Genomic DNA, 23,220 nt, shown 5'->3' with positions numbered 1-23,220 from the left:
GATTTTTTTTAAATGGGACACCCTGTATAATATTCTATTTTTAGATTCTACGATTGAAATAAAGGTAAATTTGATTAAGGTTTATCACACTTAAACCTTACCGTTTTTATAATATTTTCAATTTTATGAAATTGCAGTAAAAAAATTAAGGCTTCATTTCTCCAAGGGTATCAAAGTTTTTAATACTAAATATTTACTGAAGATTATTTATTGATCAGATATTGTGTTGCAATAATAAACAAAATACTGCCTTATACAGAGTGTCGAAAAATTTATATTAATTACTAGCTTTAAACGGCAATAACTTGTTTAAATTAAATGGAACACCCTGTATATTTTACAAGAATCAGTTGCACAATTTAATTGTTTACCAAATTGTATTATACAATTTTTATCTGTCTCTTCAAGTTTTTAATTTGGAATACATTTTAGGAATGCATATATTTTTTATTTTTGGTAGAAAATATATTTTCTGATAATTTAGACTATTTTATTAATTAAAACAATTAAGTATGTAATTAACTAATTTTTGGAATATTACGAAATATGACGAAAAAAAAACGATCTTTTTTTTCAAAACTTTGACACCCTGTATCTCGGGAAGGAAGCGTTTTAGAACACATGTTTATATGAATTTTATATCTTTAAAATACTTAAACAATGACCCTGTGCATTATCGGAGACTTATTAAACAAAAAAGTATATTATTTTTGTCCGTCCCTTACTAATAACTCAAACCCACTGTGCGAAAAGCCAAATAGAATTCGGGAACCTGGTTCAATTTAGGAAAACCGGTAAAATGCGAGGTTGAAATTAAGGCCCTTTGAGGGAGTGTGAGAGTTTCGCGAAGACTAAGCGCGAAACTTTCTTACACACGTCCTCCTCCTCACACCTCCCAGTCCTCCTTTTCCTCCTCCTTCGGCGTGAGGCAACAGGGGGGAGGCGAGGGAATGAGAGGGGGACTGGCTGGAAAGGGCAAAGTTGTCACCAAACGTGAAAGTGAAAGTTTTAATGATAATGGACTGTGTCAGCATATATCGATGTGATTTTCCTTTACAAGGGAATATAAGAACAAGAAAAAATAAAGAGAAAAACAAGAAGAAATGTGGGGAAAACTTACTAATAAGATTTTTTTTTGGATTGAAAAAATACTGTAAATTAATTTACATACATGTTCCCAAAATTTCATTTAAACACAAACTGTCGTTCTCCTTGGAGACTCCCACCCTGTATACATATATGTATTTTATTTATTATATTCTGATTGTTATATAATCCAAATATGTAAAAAATCCAGTAACAATTTGAGAAATAAACGTTAAATAACCAAATATAAATTATTAATAAACTGTTACCTCAAAATGTCTGCGTACATCTGCAGAAGACAAATTTAAGAACCTTTGACAAGCTCCAGGGTTACAAAAACATCCAGTTCTGAGCTGAATGTTGTGCAAATTTGCCATGTGGAGTACCTAAAAAAATATCACAAAAACACTGTTTATTAGACAGAGAAATACCAGTAAAAAAATATTTTTAATTTCATTAAAATTTAAGATGTTATTGTATTCTGTATTTACTTCTGCATATCCAACATATTTTCCATCAGGCCTTTTCAAATTAAAATTTACTATTCCACCCTGTACATTTCTGTCTTGAAACTCGCTGTCATGATACAATACAGCGACTGTTGAACCGTTGTAATGCTTCATAGAAGTCATGGTGTTGTAAACATGCTTGGCTAGAGCAAATGTATGCTTTGAAATAAGATTTGGATTGAGATCTAGACGTTTTAGTGTATCGAATCCATGTTTTAAAGAAAGAATTGATAAAAAATTTAGTGTACCATCTTCAAATCTGCAAAAAAAACAGAATATACCTACAGTAAAACCTGGTTATAATGTACCAGCCGAAAACATATGCTTAGCTTTTGATTTTTTACTACTAGGCCTATTATTTCGAATCACCCACTGGAGCCAAGTTTTTCTTTACAAAAATATAGCACACTTGATATTTTGTTATATCTATATAACTATATAGTAATATAGTTCTAAAAGTTCGCCACTTTTAACTAGTAGGCTTTGGACCCCTTATTGATGATCTGCCCCTAATGGAACTCGAAAACATATTTTTCCAGCAAGACGAGGCACCGATCGCCTCAGAACGCTGAAGTTATCAGCAAATTTTTGCAGCCAATTTCGAAAATAATTGAATAGCTAACCAAGATCCCAGCAGTTGGCCATCGAGGCCGCCGGACTTAGTGCCTATGGATTTTTATCTTTGCGGAAGAATAAAGATTCTTACTTTTAAATTGCCCATATAGTCTAGATAAGGATTAGAAGAACTTTAGCGGTTATGCGAGGGTATCTTTTACCCCTACTGAGTTAATGAATTCCGCGAGAAATGTTCAAAAACGGTCCCGTCTGTCCATAACAGAAGACGATCGATATATGTCGAACATCTGTAGCAAAATCTCATGTCTTGGTTTGCTATTTATTTTTATTGTTATTAGATATAGTTTAAAGGTGTTGATGTTGTTAAATATAGTTTAAATTGTTGCAAAATTCTGCATCTCTCATTGCAAATATTATTTTCTTTTTAATTGTTGCTCACAGCTAGAATTTTTTTGCATTACAGCCGGCGCCGTTCAAAGCCTACTTATTTAAGTGGGCGAATTTTTAAAAACTCTATATCTCGAAGAGGAATCGAGCAAAATATCAAGTACACTATATTTTTGGAACGGTAATTTTATATTATTTTCAGTGAATTAAAAATATACAGGGTGTCCCATATAAAAAATCAAATTTTCTGTTGATAATTTTTAATATATTAATTTTAAAAAAATTATACTTAAACCATTAAATTCTACGTAAAAAGGGGCTATGGAAATGTATTCATAAAAATACAAAATTTTTCATAGCAAAAAAGTTACAGCGATTTGTTAAAAATGCACATTTTTTAAAAACACCCCGTATCAGCCAAGGGCGTAGATAAGGGGGGGGGGGGTACTGGGGGACAGTACCCCCCCCCCCCTGACGCTTGACGAGATACGAGAATTGAAATAGTCATTGACTATGAAAGGATTTTTTTTAATTAATATCCGATATATAAGAACAATTTGTATGCTTTTAATTATGTTGATTTATCGTTTATAATATGTTCGACCTAATTAAAAGCATACAAAGTGTTCTTATTGGCCAGGACAGATTAGTGGGGTTAACTCTAATCAATATCCATAAAGATATTGAAATAAATGTTGATGCTGTTATTGATAGGTTTTCCAAACAGCGTTCTAGAAAACTTGATTTTGTTTTGTAGTTTTATTTATAGTTTATAGTTTTTATAGTTTTTTTTGATAGTTTAGAGTTTTTTATTTATAGTTTATAGAAAATTAACTAATAAACGTCGTTGTTTCATTTTTGTTTATGTTATTTACAAATCTATATTTTAATTTAGTTATTAGTTATGTTTTTATATCTTTTTGAAGACAAAAAAATCGCCGTCGTTTTAATTCAACAAAAAAATTCCGACGGTGATTTTTTTTGCGACTTAATCATAGTACCACCCCCATAGCATACACCTATCTACGCCCCTGGTATCAGCTATCGATGTGCGGTTTTCACCATCATGTTTTTGATAAAAATTGAGCTCCAGACACCGACATTAGTTTTCGTCTATCTCCTATAGAAAAAGGTGTTTCTCTTTAAAAGCGTCCAATTTGGTCGGTCCTGTACATTCATGGTAAGTCATCCACTGAGAGTTAAGGGGAGTGGATTTTATTACTTTATATTTTATTAATTTTACTGCATTTACATAAAAAATCTGAAAGTAATGTAGAGAACACACACTTTTTTGTATAAAAATATTATAGCTCTGTTTAAAGTAAAAAAAAAAGGGAAAAAGAATAACAAATATAGGTGATATTTCATATTCCGTTTATGTTCGGTTCTATTCGACTGCCTTTTGGAATCAGTCGACCCAGAAAAAAACAACGAGCAGCTAGCATTGGATTTTTATTTTACATTGCTTTTATATTTCCACATTCTTTTCCCTTTATCCTGTCCATGAAAAACAGGACACAAAATAGATTGGATTATGCGAGACAGAATAATAAAATAGTTAAAAGAGAATAAAAAAAGAGTACATAATATAAAGAATATATTGAACAAAAATTTGATTGAATTGAACAAAAAATATATTTTTATAAATACCTTTCGTAAATATTAGGCCTGGGAATCATCACATTTTCCGTTGACAAAGCCATCAAAACGGTACCCCCACCAAAATACGTTTTTTCCAACAGGTTTTCCGCGTTTTTCTTTACCAAAAGTGCTCCTAATCCCGTAGGATACCCGAAAATCTTATAAAAAGATATAGGGACAAAATCAGGTCTGTATTTGGATAAATCCAGGTTGTTTGTTGAAACGTAACACGCAGCGTCTAGCACTGTGTACCATTGATGTTTTTTATCGATTAATTCGTTAAGACAACCTTTCTTAATCTCATTTAGCCATTGAAGAGGGTATTTCGTACCTAAAAAGTATAAAAAATTAAAGATTATGCATTGACTAGAAGTAACACAATATTCTGTACACATATCCCTCCCACATCAAATTTTTGATTTGAGACTAGAACTTTATTTTCTCTTTACAAAATATGAAAACCTTTCCAGTGGAGGTGTTAAAAACTGTAAAGGTCGGGTATTTATGACATAATTTCATGTAAAGATTGTAGTTAAAAATATGTTAGGTAATTTGATATCACTTTTTTTATAAAGATCATTGTATGAATGTTAATAACTTAAAATTAATCAAACACTTAGATAATATGAACTTTAATCATCTACTGATGATGCTAACATGGTTAGCAAAACACGTAACTAGGCATTTTGGTGCATTGTGGTCAATTAGTGTTTTATTTTGCTGTTATAATACCAAAAGTTCCAACCTCTAACTGTAATTATACGAATTATTTAATTATTATTACCAGAAAAATTACTCTGGGCAGGATAAACAAACAGACCATTCCCGCAACATATACTTTCATCTTCTTTATATTCTTCATGGTATTTTTCAAAAATTCTATAAGCTTCTTCTGTTTTGATTTTTTTAAAGTCAGCAAAATGTCTCATTCCGAGCACTGAAGTGTGGTTGTCCTCAAGATAGACAAGAGTACCACCATCAAAATTGAATGTTTCACTGATGATTTTCAAGGCTTGTGTAGCTCCGGATGTAAAGATTACTGAGTATTCATCAGGGTTTGTGTGAAAAAAGCTTAAAATTCTGAAAAAGGTGATATTTTATTTTAAAATTATAAATAATGTTCTTCTGTATCTTAAAATATTGAATAAAGTAGCTTTTACCCTCGAAATTTCATTCAAATCGCTAAAAGCACTTGTAAGAAAATTATAATTTATAATTATAATGTCGAAATAAAAAAATAATCTTATTTTTAGGCGAGGAATCTCTCCGCGAGAGATAGTACATGTATTGTGAAACACCCTGTATAGTTATTTAAAAAGAAATGTTATTTGTATTACTGATATCTAATGATGTCTAATGAATCCTGCGTTGCTTGGCTAGATGTGCTTCGTGCATGAGGATTGCTATAAATACTGCATGATAAGTCTTTGAATGTGTTTTCTAATTGATGCTCTGAATACAGGGTGGATCCTGCATGATCCAGGTAGCACATTCCTGAAAATAAGGTTATAGATAGTAGAATAAAGTACAACAAACAAAAAAAAAACAATATTAAACAAATTTATTATGAATTTAAGTGTTTTTTTTAGCATTACTGACTTTATATTGGTTTTTCCATAAAAAACTGTAGAATTGTACCAAGATGTATTTCAGGAAAACATTTTAACTTCTATAGGGTGGCTCAAAAAAGTGTGACTGGATCTGGATGATTTTTTTTAAATGGAACACCTTGTATATTATTGTATTTTTGGCTTTCTCTCATATCATTTTACATACTCCTAAGATATGGGCAAGTATATTTTTATAGTTTCAGAGATATTAATAAATAAGGCAAAAATATATATTTTTCAACCCTTCTTAAAAAACTTATTAAAAATACATGAACTGTTCTGAAATCGAAACTATATTAGGTATTTACTTTAGAGAGTCTGTTCTTACTTTGTTATAAATATGGTAAAAGTAAATCATACAGGGTGTTCAAAATTCCATGCCAAACTTTCTAAAATATAAACTAATTTTTCCTTGTTTTTTATTAAATGGAACACCCTGTATATTATTTTTTTTATTAGATGGAGAGTTAAAAAATAAATATATTATTAAGCGATTCAAAATTTTTAAAAGTTTTCCGGATACATGCAGTATTATTTCATATTAGTGATGTGTCGGTATTTGAGTAACGCGATTTTGGAGCGGTATTTATTTGTAACGTCGTGTCGCGTTCCACAACGAATCAGGAACCTGTTACTGAAGAACGGCGACAAAATTATAAATTATCTATAATTTGCAAATAAATTATTTATAACCGCTCTTGAAGTTAGCTCGAACCGTAGTAACCGCATCGCGACGTGTTTAGCTCCAGCCAACGGGATTTCGTCGGTCGCCAACAGTAGTAACTGGAACTGGTATGTACGTAGCGTCGCGCGTGTTCGCTCCAGCCGTCGCGCTCCTAGAGCCGTAGTTCCGCCTGTCGCGAACAGAAGTAACTGGTAGCTGCTATAACTAATTATCGACGCTCGACCTCGGCGGCAACGTACTTCGCTCCAGCCGTCGGCGTCGTGCTCCTAGAATTGTAGTTCCGTCTGTCGCGAACAGAAGTAACTGGTTCCTGCTGTAACTGATTATCGACGCTCGACCTCGGCGGCGACGTACTTCAGTTAATTAGAGTTTAACTAGAGTTCCGGTTTTGCCTGTCGCGATTTGGTCGGTTACTATTGGCGTTGGTGTTCCCGGCGCTATGTTACTTTCGAAATAGCAATTTTTGGTATTTACTAGACATACATATCAGCGTTGTTTGAAAGATGAAACGCAAAAGCAAATAAAATAAAATAAAAATATTTTATTTGCTTTTATACATTTATATAAGTTTTTATTGACAAAAGCCAGTATCTGGGAGGGTTTTATAGAGGGTGATTCTCCATCTCCAACATCAGTTGTATCTAAGTTTATGCCACGAATGGTTGTAACACCTAGTAGAATTGTTAGAACCTGACAACACTGGTTGGAAGTAGGTAGGTACTAATGCCAGAAATACTGCATAAGCGTGATACTTTGGAAGTCGGAACCTCGGTTACAAAATCGCGGTATTTGTCGCGATATTTTTCTGGAACGGTCGCTATTGTAACGCGACTCATGTGGAACCGGTATTCCCATCACCATTTCATATGGCTCTCTCAACGGTAAAATACCAGAGAAAAATCATTGGGTGGCTTTGATAAAAATTTGCTGTTTAAAATGGCCATATGAAATATAAAACCCCGAATATCTGCCGTTAAAAAATTATAATTAATACAGTAAATACAAAAAACGTTCATTTTTTAATTCTCCATCCATTGAAAAAAATATACAGGGTGTTCCAAACGAGGCAAAATTATTTTATATTTTAGAAAGTTTGGCATAGGATTTTGAACATCCTGTATGATTTACGATTACCATATCTCTGGCAAAGCAAGTACAGACCATCTGAAGTAAATACCTAATATAGTTCGGATTTCAGGACAGTTCTGGTATTTTTAATAATTTTTTTAGAAAGGCTGAAAAATATATATTTTTTAATTTATTTATTAATATCTCTGAAATTATCGAAATATATTTACTCATATTTTAGAAATTTGTAAAGTGATCTGAAAGCCAAAAATGCAATAATATACATGGTGTTCCATATAAAAAATCAACTCGATCCACTCACATTTTTTTGAGCATGTATAAGTTAAAATATTTTCCTGAAACACATTCTAGTGCATACTTTAGGTTTGCACTTATACAAAATTCACAAGTTTTTTTTATTCTATTTCTACAGATGCCCGACGAACTATTGCCGAACCCTGTGTAAAAAATAATACTTTTAGTACCTTCAAGTCTATCAAATTCCTGTCGTATTTTACCCAATTGCTCATCACTATAAACACTTATTTCGGGTTCATTCATTTCAACTATATTAGAAAACACTCTGTGTACTATTATTATAAGAAAAAAGATGTTTAAGTGTACCGAAACGCTAGAGAAATAATTGAAAACACTTGATTTCTTGTGTGATTATTGATTTCTATTTTATTTAAACTATTTACCAAGAAACAGTAGACGAAACTGGGAACAAGAATAACAATAAGCGCTGTATGTATCTTATCAGTGCAGTGATTGTTTATGTACGTTTTAAAAGATAAATTTGTTGGTTGGAAATATGTTGGAATTTACGTCAAATTACATCTTGTAACTTATATATATATATGTCATTAAATCTAATAACAAATAAGTGTATGAGCGTCATACTAAGCATATGGATAATAAATATTGTAATTGGTGTTCAAAAACAACGCTATAAAACTGATATGATATATTTTATTAATAGATGAACATAAAATCTTATAGATACTGTAGGTATATCCTGTCATAAAATCTAGTTACGGTATGTTTTCTCAGGTTATTGGTTTATAGAATATTGACATTTTTATAACTAATTGTTTTTCAAATTTCAATTTTCTTATATTTTCTAAAACTAAATTTTCCTTTAATGGGATACAAATGTGGGATAGCAACTTTTAAAATTGCCTTATATCTATCAAAAATAGTAGATAAAATAGTACTTTAATCGCAAGGATAGATTAAATGATACTTTAACAGCTAGGATAGGTTAAAAACTTCTTCTCGCACGTTTTTTAATTGCTTCCATTTTTGAAAAATTTTGTATTCCTTTTCATAAGTTATTCGGGATTTAAATGGAAGTAGTTTGGATATTATGGCTTTTGTCGCCTCAGCCTGAATATCTGTTGGTAAGTTAGTTATTTCGTTTTGGGCCATTTCCGCCTCCAATTCAATCAGCAATCGACACGAAAGAGAATTAAAAAATATTGACTCAAAACTGACAACTGAAGAGACAGCTTTATTTATTTGTCAAATTACATAGAAACCAACGCCAACCCAGCACAATATTTTTTCTACTCGTAATAAATTCCTTGAAATAATTTTTGAATATTTTTTAAAACGTAACTCGCTATGGAAAAAGTATTGTTTTATACACGGCGATAAAATTGCATTATCGTCTGCCGAAATTAATCTTTTCGGTCAACGATAAAATACCATTTTATGGTCTTGTATAAAAAATAACTATTTTCATATTCAAATGGTTAATTTTTACATAGTATTACTGTAATAAAATTTTACTTTATTTTTCTGCCTGTATACAGGGTGTTTCAAAACAAATGCGAAAAACTTCAGGGTGTGATTCCTTGTTAAAAATAAAGGGTAGTTTGCTTTATAAACGTTGGGTCAAAATTGATCCATTAGGGAGATATCGCGGTACAAAGGTGGCGGAAAAATAATGTTTATTTTTTTATCTTTATATATATTCTATATTTTTTTTATCTTTAACATGCAAAAAAATTAATTTGGATAGTTTAGTTTGTTTAGATACTTTTTTATCTCTTGTGTTTTTTGATAAAACTCACCGATTTGAAATTAAAAAATAAAATGTAAAGCATTACATGTCAGGACTAAAAATATTTTTAGATTAAGAATCTAGTGATAATAATGATAATAATAATAATCTAGATAATAACGTATTGCAGTAGGGTAATGTCAAATAAAAGAATAATAGAAACACCCTAAAAAGTGACAGCGGCCGACTAGATTTTTTCCTAAAAAAATTACAGCTGCCTACTTGATTCTTTATCTAAAAATGTTTTTTGTCCTGACATGTAATGCTTTACATTTTATTTTTTAATTTCAAATCGGCGAGTTTTATCAAAAAAATACAAGAGATAAAAAAGTTTCTAAATAAACTAAACTATCAAAATTATTTTTTTTTGCATGTGTTTGATAAGATCTTTCTTTAAATTTCATTAACAAGAATGATAGGGGTAGTTTATTTCAACCCCTTCCACTCATTTTAAAAAAGTGAAAAAGTTACCAGAAAGTGTGTTTTCATAACAGTAATGCTTCCGTAAAATTTCATTAGTCTATCTCTTTTCGTTTTCAAGATAAAAAATAAAAACATTATTTTTCCGCCATCTTTGTACCGCGATATCTCCCTAATGGTCGACTTTTGACCCAACGTTTATAAAGCAAACTACCCTTTATTTTGAGCAAGGAATCACCCCCTGAAGTTTTTTGCATTTGTTTTGAAACACCCTGTATATCAAATAGAGACGAAATAGGGGAAGAAAGATTATAAAAGACCCAGGTCAGGAGAAACCGGCAAAAACAAAGCCATTTCCTTGAGGGAAGTAAAAGAAAAGTCATTCATCTTTCCCGAATAAATTTTTGTAGAAAAGGGGGAAGCGATTCCCCCCATCTTTCTATGTTTAAAATTCCGCCAACACACGTTATCATTTATTTCTCTGTCTGAGAAACGTACGAAAACGTTTCTGAAGGTGTTAGGTATCCCCATCTTCAGTAAGCATGCATTTTAGGTCTTATGCAGTTATATACTAGATATTTTTAGGATTTTCTGGCTAATAAATGTTTTTCTTTCAAATTATGAGGTTGTATTAGATTATTTAATTTTTTTTTTCAAGATTTTTTTAATTTGAAAAACATTCACTTAATGTTTTAAGAAGAATATATTACGAACATCTTTCAAAACACCAAATACACTTAGATCCATTTTAACACACAATAAACCAATGAACACTGAACAACAAACAAAAAATGTAATATACAAAAATACAAACTACCATGTGAATGTGATAAATTTTATATTGGTGAAACATCTAGACTCTCCAATGTTCGAATTAAAGAACACAAAGATTATTTAAGAATTTCATGGGACACAGGGCACAGAATAGATTTTAACAACGACAAAATTATAATGAAAGAAGCGATAGGGTCTAAAAGAAAAATGAAAGAGGCTTTTTTAATACAATCTAATAAAAATAAATGTATTGCTCATGCATCTGTAGATGTTAGTAATGAATGGCAATCGCTTCTTTGATTTTAAAGAACATAACATAAAAAAACATAACATACGTAAAAATTAAAAACAAATTAAAACTAATCATACAGAAAGTTTGACGCTTTCTGGTTTTACCTTATTAAGTAATTGTTAATTTTGAAGTTTAACTGGATATAATATCATTTTAACAGAACGTCAATGGTTTTTGTAGATGTATCTGTTTAAAAAAAAGCATTTAGATATATTAAATAGTTTTTTCTTTGTTCTTTGTGTTTTTCTGTTTCCGACGACGGAAAGAGATATACTTTCCGAAACGTTCCAATAATTTTTAACCTAACCAATAATTTTTCTTCAGTAAATTACTGAAATTACTGTAAAAAATGGTATAAAGATAATCTATAAATTCTATAAAAAAAAAGCTATATTCCGAAATAGAATTAACCTGTATTATTTAATAAATATCAAATAAATACCAAAAAAATTGTCCATATAAATCATTGCTCGCGTGCCTACTGTTTGTTTTTCCATGTTTTCCATATTTTCCAAATTTAGATAACAGGTATGACCTTTTTCTGTGTGTTTTTGTTCTCCACCATCCATTAGAAATAATCTAGGCTTTCGGTATCGGCTTTCCATTAAACGGTAAAATTTCACTAACGTGAGTGTTTTTCTTTGATTTTTTCCTGTATATCTAAAAAGCTTTACGACTATTAAGGGAAATGTTGCCCGATGTCTATTCCTTGACCTTTTTGGCTTAATATTAATATTATTTATCGTTCTATTCAGTCTATATACCCATAATATAGAAAATAATTATTATCATTCGTCTAAATCTCGTCTACCGTCGCTTAACTTAAAAATTATGATATACAGGGTGGTCCGAACTGTATTCCGGAAATTTCGGCAGCATATTCTGCAGATAAAAATAAGTAAAAAAGTTCGTATAAATGTATGTCCTAAAATACTTAGTTTTACAGATACAGGGTGTAGAAGCTTTATTTCTATTTCGATTTTAATAAATTCTGAAGTAACGTTACTATTTGGATGAAAATTGGTGTTTGGGAGTTTTTTGACATGAGAAATTTGATTTTGATGTCAATATAACTCCTACTTGTAGAGGGCGCCACCTACATATTTTTAACTGGTTTAAAAAGTAATAACTTTTCGTCCGTACCTGTATCAAACTACCGAGTAAAAAAATATACATTTGCGACGTTTTTTAAACGGTTTTATTTAGCTCGACCCGTACGGTATTTATTTATTTGGGTCAAAATTAGAAATTGAAATTTAAGTACCTTCCTGTTGTCAGATTGATCTAAAATTTGGTACACACCTTTAGTTCCGATGACAATACAATATAGTAATATCAATAACATTGTAAATCTAAGATGGCCGCCGGTACAAAATGGCGGATTTCATATTTTTCCACTACTCCCTCAATATGGGTATCAAATGAAAGGGTTACACTAGTAGAATACTGTGATTATGACAAAATTTAAAATCCAAGATGGACGTCGTTACAAAATGGCGTATTAGGTGAGGGCATGAGTAGTCGTGTCCAGAACAGTTGTGTCCAAGATTGTGACGGCATACACGTTATACACCCGAAAGCCATACAGTTTCCAGCAAAATTCAATTATGGTACGGCTGAAAGAAGGATGTTACCCTTAATTTTGTCATGGGCATCCACCGTCCATAAAATGCAGGGCAGCACAGTCGACCATGCAGTAGTGTATTTGGGCTCAAAATTGTTTGAGGAAGGGCAAGCATACGTGGCTCTAAGTCGAGTCAAGTCTCTGGAAGGGCTATGTATTGAGGAATTAGATTGTAATAAATTATCAGGTAAAAAAAACATGTAATAATGATGCACTAAATGAATTAAATAGAATGAGGAATATTCGGTAGGCATTTGCGTTAAATACTAAAAACCAGAAAATAAAAAATCGGTAAAAAAAACTTTTAAGTTAAACGGTTTTATCTTATGTGCACTGAAAACTAGAAAATAATAATAACAATTAGGTATTTTGAACTTCTAGTTCAGAAATATTTTAGTACTAGGCAGAATAGCTTTTAGGCATATTAGACTAAAATAAAAACGTGGGGCCCATTAACTATTGCTGTAATACTTTCTTCTATACTATGTGTGGATTGCATCGACTTACTATAATCGTAACTGGAGATTTTGACAATCAATAACCAGCCGTGGCGGCTTCACCAGCGAACGCCGAGCTCATGATCTACTAAAGTATAGATATGCTTTGCCATAGGTAGGATTTCAGAGGGGCCCCACGTTTTTATTTTAGTCTAATATGCCTAAAAGCTATTCTGCCTAGTACTAAAATATTTCTGAACTAGAAGTTCAAAATACCTAATTGTTATTATTATTTTCTAGTTTTCAGTGCACATAAGATAAAACCGTTTAACTTAAAAGTTTTTTTACCGATTTTTTTACATAATATAGGTCTCTTGGTAAAGATCGCTCCGAGTAATTGTTCTCGAGATATTTGGAACCCAAATTAATTGGAACAACAATAATTAGCTTACCCAATATCATAAATTTGATGTTTTGTGTCAAAAATTCAACAAAAACTGTTTTATCATCATTTTTTCGAAGAAAAACTTATGATTAATTTAAAAATATAAAAAGTTATTAATTGGTTAATTAAAATTAATCATTTCCGTCAAATAACTATTTACTCAACATATGTTTACTTTTTGCCAATAATGACATGCATCGACTCTTTTCTAAATATCTTGAGAACGGTTGTTCGTAGCGATTTTTACCAAGAGACGTTTTTTACGTCAAAAATGACAGAAATATATATTTTCTCACTCGGTAGTTTTATACAGGTACGGACGAAAAGTTATTACTCTTCAAATCTATTAAAATACATGTAGATGACGCCCCGTATAAATAAGAGTCATATTGACATCAACATCAAATTTTTCATGTCAAAAAACTCCCAGACACCAATTTTCATCCAAATATTGACGTAACTTCAGAAATTATTTGGAAAAAATTGAAATAAAAATGAAACTTCTACACCCTGTATCTCCGAAACTAATCCATTTTAGGGCATACATCTATACAAACTTTTTTACTTACTTTTATCTGCAGAATTTGCTGCCAAAGTTTCCGGAATACAGTTCAGACCACCCTGTATATCTCTTACTTTGCCATTAGGCTTTGACAAGCTAATAATTATATTAACTTATTTATTTTTATTAGAAATATATTTCTTAATACTTTTAATAACTATAAACACTAACTGGTATATCCTAATTTATATTTTAGCACGATTTAAAAAAATAGAGAACGCCATTTTTATTCAAAAATCTTGATAGAGCACTTCAGTCTAAATTTTATTAATAAACATTTTTATACGGTCTTTTCCAAGATTCCCCTGGCATTTTTCTTGGTGCCCCCGTCTTAAAATTTATGCAGAAAAGCGAAAAGACACCTCCCCTGAGTCCCCCTGCGCCTAAATCTGGCGACAAAACCATTTAATAAGCGCAAGAAGAAGCGTAGACAAGTTAATTCTCCTCGGGAGAAAAATTACCATGGAACCTTGAGCCAAAGGGAAGGAAACGCAGGCTTTAATCACTGTCTCCAAAGCATTAATCTCTCCCTGTGGAGGAAATGCCTTTTTAAATAATAAAAGACATGGAAAAACAAAGCGCCGAAATGCAGGTTGAGTTTTTTGCACTTAAGTGCTCTTAGAGGCTTTAAGAAGGAACAGATGAAAACATTTTAGAAATAATAGTCTCTTTAGAAGTCCTTTTTCTTGTTCTACACATTTATTAAGTGATTTCTATTTCTCACTTTTGCACGCTGAAAAATAAGTTCATTTTTAATAAAAAAAATATTTTCACAAGTTATTATACATGAATTATATACTGTGTGGTGCATTATGAAGTATTTTCAGTGTTTACAAAACTCGACCAACTAGTGTCGGCAACATGAGAGAAATTATTGTAGCTGCTTATCGAGGTAGAACCCCACATATGCCTTTTAAAATGAAAAGATCCTTTTGACAAGACAATCATTTTATGCAGTTAACAGAAAAGGAAGCATTTTGAGCATTTGATTTCATCTAGCTAATTTTTGTCCCATAATTATAGGTTTATATCTAGTTTTAATTCTGTAATAATTAAAATATGTTTTAAACGTGTATATTTTTATTATCCTTGAGTCTTTTACTCTACAATCTTTATTTTTTGATACATTAACAAAGGGTATATTACACAGCCACCTAGATTTTTTCAAATAATAAAGATTTACTGACGCAAAATCATAAAAATTAAAATATCTAGGAAAATCTTTGTGTTGTCTGAGGGATAGGCAACCTTAATAATATTTTGAAGATATGTAAATTCCCCATTGAACACCGGGAAGATATACTAGGTGTTCTATTTAAAATAAAGGAGTAACTTGCTTTTAAAAGTGACTAATGTTCCATATTAATTTTGTCTCACCCTGTATAACTTTTCGGGTCAAATTTCAATTTGGTTTAACATACAATGGTTACTGTAATTAAATATCAGCCTATACAGGGTCAACTAAAAATTAGGTAGCTGTTATCGAAATTTAAAATTTATTGTTCTTTTTCACAAAATGTGAAATATGTCAAAATCCTTAGATTTTAGGTATATGCTTCTTTAATAAAACTCACCTTTATTTTTTTCCTAGAATCCGAAAATCAATTAATATATAGGGTTTTCCATTACAAAAAAGAAAACTTTGATGTGTAACTTTTTTGGGGGACACCTTGTATAATTCTATATATTTTTATAAAATGCTTTCAGTTAACCTACATATGCTGGCAAAATTTCATTTCGATATTAACTACCGTTCTCCTTGGAGCTTCCGCGGCATATGAGAGGCGCCACCCTGTATAAACAAGGCTACTATGTTTCTATATGCAATATATAAAAGACAACTGTTGTAACAAATAACAAATAATTTCCTATTAATAATCGTAAGCAACAATAATGATTTCTGGCTTTAAATACAAGGCCAAAATCGAATATTCTTTTTGTTTTCTGTGTGTATAGCGATTTAGCGAAACTTCGATACTGTTAACTAGACCAAACAATAATTAGTTGTGAAGTCGATTCGAATTTACAAAACGAGAACCATCATCTATTTTCCCGAGTTTCCCAGAATTTCGCTGCTATATCGGAAAATTTTCCGCTGCTATATTAACAACGCTTCAATAGTTCTGCCGGCCCAACAAAGCGCTAGAATTGCCTATTATTCCATAATTAGAAGTTGTTATAAGTTTATTTCCTGCCCGTGTTATTTAGAAAATAGCTATTTATGTAACTAGTACCTAAAATGATGTTTTTTAGGACGAATCATTACTGTTTGCGGACGAGGCGTTAGCCGAGTCCGAAATAGTAGATGAGTCCTAAAAAACATAATTTAGGTACGTGTTACATACACTATTTTTTGTCATACGCTTTTTACAGTTTTTTTAGAACGCATATTTGCAAATTTTCCATATTTGAAATTATAATGTTTGAAAAAGTTGGCTTATAAATTCATATCTTAGTAACGAGTTTGTTTATTTCATCGCATTTTGACATGTCATTCGAAATTTGTCACAAAATCACACAAATTCATCAACAATTTTAAAATGTTCCAAAATCCCGAACATATTGCTAATAAGGCCAAAGAAATCGTGTTGGATTTACTTCCTGTGAAGTCTCGTGCCATTTACCAGAAAGAATATGATGTTTTTAATGAATGGAAAGACAAAATGGCGTATTCGTTGTAAATGAAGATGTATTGCTAAATTATTTCCACGAAAAAAGTAAGTACCTAGGTACCTATTTAAAAGAGGCTTTTAAATTAAAATATTCTTAAATTACAGTCACAAACATTCAAACCATCGTCAATTTGGTCGAAATATTCCATGCTGAGAGCAGTGTTAAGTGTTAAAGAAGATATTTATATTGACAAATTTCCAAAACTTATTGCTTTTTGAAGAGGAATTCGGTTGGTTACGAGCCTAAAAAGTCTAAGGTTTTGTCCATAAAGAGATCGGTGATTTTTGGCCACGGCTAGTGATGAAACTTATTTACTTACTAAGGTAAGTTTGCGATAATGATTTTTAAAATATATAGATGGTTTCTTATTCCATTGTATTTGATTTTTAGGTAGCTCTTGTCATTGGCCTTTGTGGAGCATGTAGAAGAGAAGAATTGTACTCTCTACGAGTGCAAGACATCATAGAAAAAGACAACAGCTGCCTTTTAGTTACCCTTGCGGATACAAAACTAATATCAAAGAGTGTTTCCGGTGGTGAACAGAAGGGAACGTTGTCAATCCAGTTGAGTTGTATAGAAAATATGCTTGTCTTAGGCCAAAAAATGTACCACATGATTATGTCTTGTTTGTGACTGTAATTTAAGAATATTTTAATTTAAAGCCTCTTTTAAATAGGTACCTAGGTACTTACTTTAAACAAATAACTTAGCTTTTGATATTGTTAGTATTTAATAATTTAATTATAAATATATGTATAATTTTATGTGATTTTGTGACAAATTTCGAATGACAAAATAAAACAACCAAATAACGAATTTAGACATTTTAGTCCATAAAGGTTGCCATGACGACCTTTACGGCCTAGGCCGAAAAAGAAACATTTTACGGACTGAAATGAGTCCGTAAAATAGCTGTTTTTGGGAGCGTATGACAAAAAGAATATTAAATATCTATAAATATTAGGGTGGGTGAAAAAAATTCCCTCCAAGTACCAGAAAAGTTCTCCGACTTTCAGTTTTCTATTTCTTTCTTATTACTAGAAAGAAAAATTAATATTTCGGTATCTACTAGTTGGAAAAAATATCTCGCCTCATATATCTGTAGGAAATTCAATTCTCTACAAGACAGATATCTTACAATTTTATTGTAAACCACCCTAATAAACATATAAAATAAAGTTAGGTTAGTTAGACCATTTATAACTCCAGAACAGAAGAAAGATAATGATGATGAGACATTTATTTATTACAGTTGAGGGTTGGAACCTTTAGTGTTACACAGCAAAATAAAAACACTAAATCACCACAATACACCAAAACACTTTTACTTTTACACTGGACGCGCGTTTCGCTAACCATGTTAGCATCATCAGCAGATGATTATAAACTTCAGTTTATAATCAGTTTAAAACAGTATATAATCAGTTTTAAACTTCAGTTTATAATCATCTGCTGATGATGCTAACATGGTTAGCGAAACGCGCGTCCAGTGTAAAAGTAAAAGTGTTTTGGTGTATTGTGGTGATTTAGTGTTTCTATTTTGCAGACATTTATTTAATTTAGTTATCTATATCTATACTAATTTGTTTTATATGGAATTCTTTAAAAACCATTCAAAAATGTATGATTAACAACTAAATAATTTTATCTGTACTGATATATAAAATCCTTAAGTGACTGACTCACTGATTAATCACGATTCTGCTCAAACCACTCAACGTCAGAAGCTCAATTTTGGCATACAGGTTGATTCTAGGGTGTAGAGGTTCGATAAGAAGGGATTTTTCGAAATTCCAGTTCCAAGGGGGTGAAACCACCCCTCAAATATTACAATATTTTTTTATTTAAAAAACGGTGAGTTTTTCGGAAAAACTGTTAAACACGTATATTTTTTTGTTGTTATACATATTTTAAGATTTTTTAAAAATTTATACAGGGTGTTTTATAAAATATGACCATTCAATCACGATTCTGCTTAAACTGCTTGACGTTTAAAGTTGATTTTTGGCAAACGGATTGACTGTGGGGTGCAGACGTTCGATAAGGAGGGGTTTCTCGAATCTCAAATTCCAAGAGGGTGAAAACGCCCCTCAAATATTACAATATTTGTTATTTAAAAAACGGTTAGTCTTTCGGAAAAACGCTTGGACACGCATAATTTATTTTGGTTTTTACATATTTTGAAATTTTTTAAAAAATCATACAGGGTGTTCCAAAAAGTTGGGTAATTGATTAACTACGATTCTGCTTAAACTGCTTGACGTAAAAAGCTTATTTTTGGCGGATTTTTCGAAAGTCCATTCCAACGAGATTAAACTAACCCTCAAATATTACAAAGTTAATATAATAATATCGCCATATTGTTTTATCTCATGCTGACATAAATGTGAGAAAATTTTATCCAGTTTGTATGTTAATGGAAATTCTTGCTTTGTTTTATCATCACCATTACAAATGTTTAATTCAACGCGAACGAAGTCGCGGGTACACGCTAGTAGATTTATATAATCATAACTCACTTGTCTAGTAATCCTAAACCCAATACATGCAAAACCCTTATCCAACTAATATGAAAAATCGACTTTATATAACGAGAATATACGTCTCGAGAAATTGAATAAAAGCAAACTAGACGTAAGCTTAAGAAAAAAAAAAAAAAATTAAAAAAACTTTCCTTGGAAATAGGTCACTTCATAGCCGGGGAAAAACGGCTAGACCTAACCTCATTTTTCATCTATTACATGCACGGGCGGAGAGTAGGGGTCATCCGATAGAAACAGGGTGGAGAGGGGGGTAAACTACTCGCACCTCCCCGAAGTAATTTCCAGGGGAAGTCAGTGCAACCGGAGACGATTTATATTCTTCGCGATGCACCGGCCCACCGTCTATATATTCCTTAAATTTCCATCGCTCGCTGTGTTGTTTTAAGGGTTGAAAGAAAAGGGGTGAAGCTGGGTAGAGATGTTTACCGGTATCGATATCTTTTGTATCGATATCCCAGAAAAAAATATCGATATACTATCGACAAATTGTAGGGTTATCTATGGCTCGCTATTGTTTTCAGGGCTGAAAGAAAGGGGCGAAGCTGGGTAGAGATGAAGTACAGTATCGATATTTGTAGTATCGATACTCCAAAAAAATATCGATAAGCATTCGAAAATTTGTAGAGTTATGTATGGTTTGCTGTTGTTTTAAGGACCTAAAGGAAAGGGGTGAAACTGGGTAGAGATGCTAACAGTATCGAGATTTTTAGTATCGATACTTCAGAAAAAATATCGATATGCAATCGAGAAATTGTAGGGTTATCTATGATTCGCTGTTGTTTTAAGAAGTAAGCCACCGCCTATATATTCCTTAAATTTTCATCGGTCGCTGTGTTGTATTAAGGGCCGAAAGAAAAGGGGTGAAGCTGGGTAGAAATGTTTACCGGTATCGATATTCCAGAAGAAAATATCGATATGCTATCGACAAATTGTAGGGTTATCTATGGCTCGCTGTTGTTTTCAGGGCTGAAAGAAAAGGGGCGAAGCTGGGTAGAGTTGAGGTACAGTATCGATATTTGTAGTATCGATACTCCAAAAAAATATCGATAAGCATTCGAAAATTTGTAGAGTTATGTATGGTTTGCTGTTGTTTTAAGGACCTAAAGGAAAGGGATGAAACTGGGTAGAGATGCTAACAGTATCGAGATTTTTAGTATCGATACTTCAGAAAAAATATCGATATGCAATCGAGAAATTGTAGGGTTATCTATGATTCGCTGTTTTTTTAAGAAGTAAAATAACAGAAGTAAAACTGGGTAGAGATGCTAACAGTATCGATATTTTTAGTACCGATACTTCAGAGAAAATATCGATATGCAATCGAAAAATTTGTAAGGTTATCTATGGTTCGCTGCTGTTTTAAGGACTGAAATAAAAGGGGTGAAACTGGGTGAAGATGTTATCGATATTTCTAGTATCGATATTCCAGAATAATCGAAAAATTGTAGGGCTATGTATGGCTCGCTGTTGTTTTAAGGACTAAAAATAAGTGACGAAGCTGGGTAGAGATGTTTACCAGTATCGATACTCCAAAAAAATATCGTTATGCATTCAAAAATTTGTAAAGTTATCTATGGCTTGCTGTTGGGGGATTTTGTTTAGCTTGTTTTAAAGGCCGAAAGAAAAGGGGTGAAATTGGGTAGAAATGCTGACAGTATCGATATTTTTAGTATTGATACTCCAGAGAAAATATCGATATGTAATCGAGAAATTGTAGGGTTATGTATGGCTCGCTGTTGTTTGAATAAAATAAAAGAGGTGAAACTAGGTAGAGATGCTAACAGTATCGATATTTTTGGTACCGATAATTCAGAAAAAAATATCGATATGCAATCGAAAAATTGTAAGGTTATCTATGGTTCTCTGTTGTTTTAAGAACTGAAATAAAAGAGATGAAGCTGGGTAAAGATGTTTACCCGTATCGATATTTCTAGTATCGGTATTCCAGAAAGAAATCGTATATGCAATCGAAAAATTGTAGGGTTTTGTATGGCTCAATGTTGTTTTAAGGACTAAAAATAAGAGACGAAGCTGGGTAGAGATGTTTACCAGTAAAAGACTATACCATAACGTGGTATACTGATACTTTCAAAACCGAAAAACTCTTATATTCAAAAATTACCAGAAAAAGTAAAAAATAACCGAAAAAACAGACATAACAAAAATTGTCGATATGTTTTACCCATCCCTACTGGAAGGCTGTTCCTCCACTTATGTCGAGAACGTATGTTCTGGACAGGTCTGGAGTGGATGTGAGTCTGTAACTGGTCCGGACCCTGGATAGCCGAGAAAATAACGATTGCCAGTGGATTTTCTCGATTTTAAAGCAGCTTTAAATCGTTTTGTCTTAGCCTTAAAAGGTTTTTAGCTTAGTTTATTGAAATGCTTAAAGAAAACGAACTGAACATAAAAATACATGGAGATATAAAACGAGAAGAAATAGAAAAGTCTTCTAGTAAAATAGATTTGAAATCACTGATTAATCACGATCCTGCTCAAACCACTCAACGTAAGAAGCTCAATTTTGGCATACAGTTTGATTCTAGGGTGTAGAGGTTCAATAAGAAGGGATTTTTCGAAATTCCAGTTCCGAGGGGGTGAAACCACCCCTCAAATATTACAATATTTTTTATTTAAAAAACGGTCAAGTTTCCGAAAAAACGCTTAAACACGTACATTTTATTTTTTTTTAAATATTTGAAATTTTTTTAAAAATGTATACAGGGTGTTTCAAAAAATCTGGTCATGGATTAATGACGATCCTGCTTAAAGCGCTTGACGTAAAAAGCTGATTTTTGGAAAACGGATTGACTTTAGGGTGTAGAGGTTCGATAAGAAGGGATTTTTCGAAACTCGAATTTTAAGGGGGTGAAACCACCCCTCAAATATTAGAATATTTTTTATTTAAAAACCGATGAGTTTTTCGGAAAAACTCTTAAACACGTATATCTTATTTTGTTGTTTTATATATTTTAAGATTTTTTAAAAAATTATACAGGCTGTTTCATAAAATATCACCATTGAGTACCTAATCACGATTCGGCTTAAACTGCTTGAACAAGTTATACCGTATGATCGAGAAAAAACGGCGTCCAGTTGGCTTGGAAATGACAATCGATGACATTTCCCATATAATTTTACATATAAAATGACAGCGATCTTCATTTCATAGCCATCGCTGACGCCGTTTTTATTCGATCATACGGTATAATAATATCGCCATATTGTTTTTTTTCTCATGCTGACATAAATGTGAGAAAATTTTATCCAGTTTGTATGTTAATGGAAATTCTTGCTTTGACATTACATTGCAAATGATTAATTCGACGCGAACGAAGTCGCGGGTACACGTTAGCCCTGTATATATTCTACTATATTTCAGACAAAGATTTTATACACGTCTTACATCGTCTCAACATGTACCTACCCCCACCCCCAAAATCTTTACCCTCCCCATCCCTTATTGTTCGTATCCGAAAAGCGTCTTCCGTCTCACAGCCTGGTTTGTCTTTTACGGTGGCATTTTACAAGTTTGTCACGTCATTAAAGGGGAACGTGTGGAGACACACGTTATCCCAATCTATGGCGGTGGCGTTCCTGGCGAGATAGAAACGGGATATATAGGTGGGTATATACTATATGCAAGCTGCACTCCACCGCGGCTGGATTTACGAGGTTAGGATGTTGGTAGAGGAATAAAAATGAATCAGTGCTGGAACGAGTGAAATATTACATATTGCCTTTTCTGGGTGGTGGAATAGGGTTATTGGATGGGAAAATGGTAAGTGGAAAGGGATAAGTTATCAGTAAACGGGAAAAT

At 32.0% G+C, this 23,220-nt stretch overlaps 2 protein-coding genes across 5 annotated transcripts in view; both read right to left on the bottom strand.

The window, feature by feature from the left end:
• Positions 1–851: 851 nt before the first annotated feature.
• LOC115890590 (molybdenum cofactor sulfurase 3-like) lies at positions 852–8,123 on the bottom strand. Its single transcript, XM_030910893.1, has 7 exons — positions 8,048–8,123; positions 5,537–5,693; positions 5,038–5,279; positions 4,209–4,530; positions 1,578–1,854; positions 1,356–1,472; positions 852–1,022 (listed from the first exon to the last, which is right to left on the bottom strand). The coding sequence occupies exons 1-7, from the start codon at positions 8,121–8,123 to the stop codon at positions 852–854; spliced, it is 1,362 nt and encodes a 453-aa protein (XP_030766753.1).
• The window catches only part of LOC115891648 (protein artichoke), a 296,926-nt gene continuing 278,886 nt past the window's right edge, over positions 5,181–23,220 (bottom strand). For 3 of the 4 annotated variants that reach the window (XM_030912176.1, XM_030912203.1, XM_030912194.1), the window contains exon 12: positions 5,181–5,279. The gene's annotated coding sequence lies outside the window, so the exon portion shown is untranslated. Of the gene's footprint in view, positions 5,280–5,565; positions 5,694–23,220 lie in introns of those variants that run through there. The other variant, XM_030912186.1, reaches the window with a different exon arrangement.

This window comes from Sitophilus oryzae, unplaced genomic scaffold (genome assembly GCF_002938485.1).
Source record: "Sitophilus oryzae breed Bouriz unplaced genomic scaffold, Soryzae_2.0 scaffold_1007_pilon_pilon, whole genome shotgun sequence".
Taxonomy (NCBI): domain Eukaryota; kingdom Metazoa; phylum Arthropoda; class Insecta; order Coleoptera; family Curculionidae; genus Sitophilus; species Sitophilus oryzae.
The sequence above is the reverse complement of the archived record's forward strand: the minus strand, read 5'-3'. Positions and strand labels throughout refer to the sequence as shown.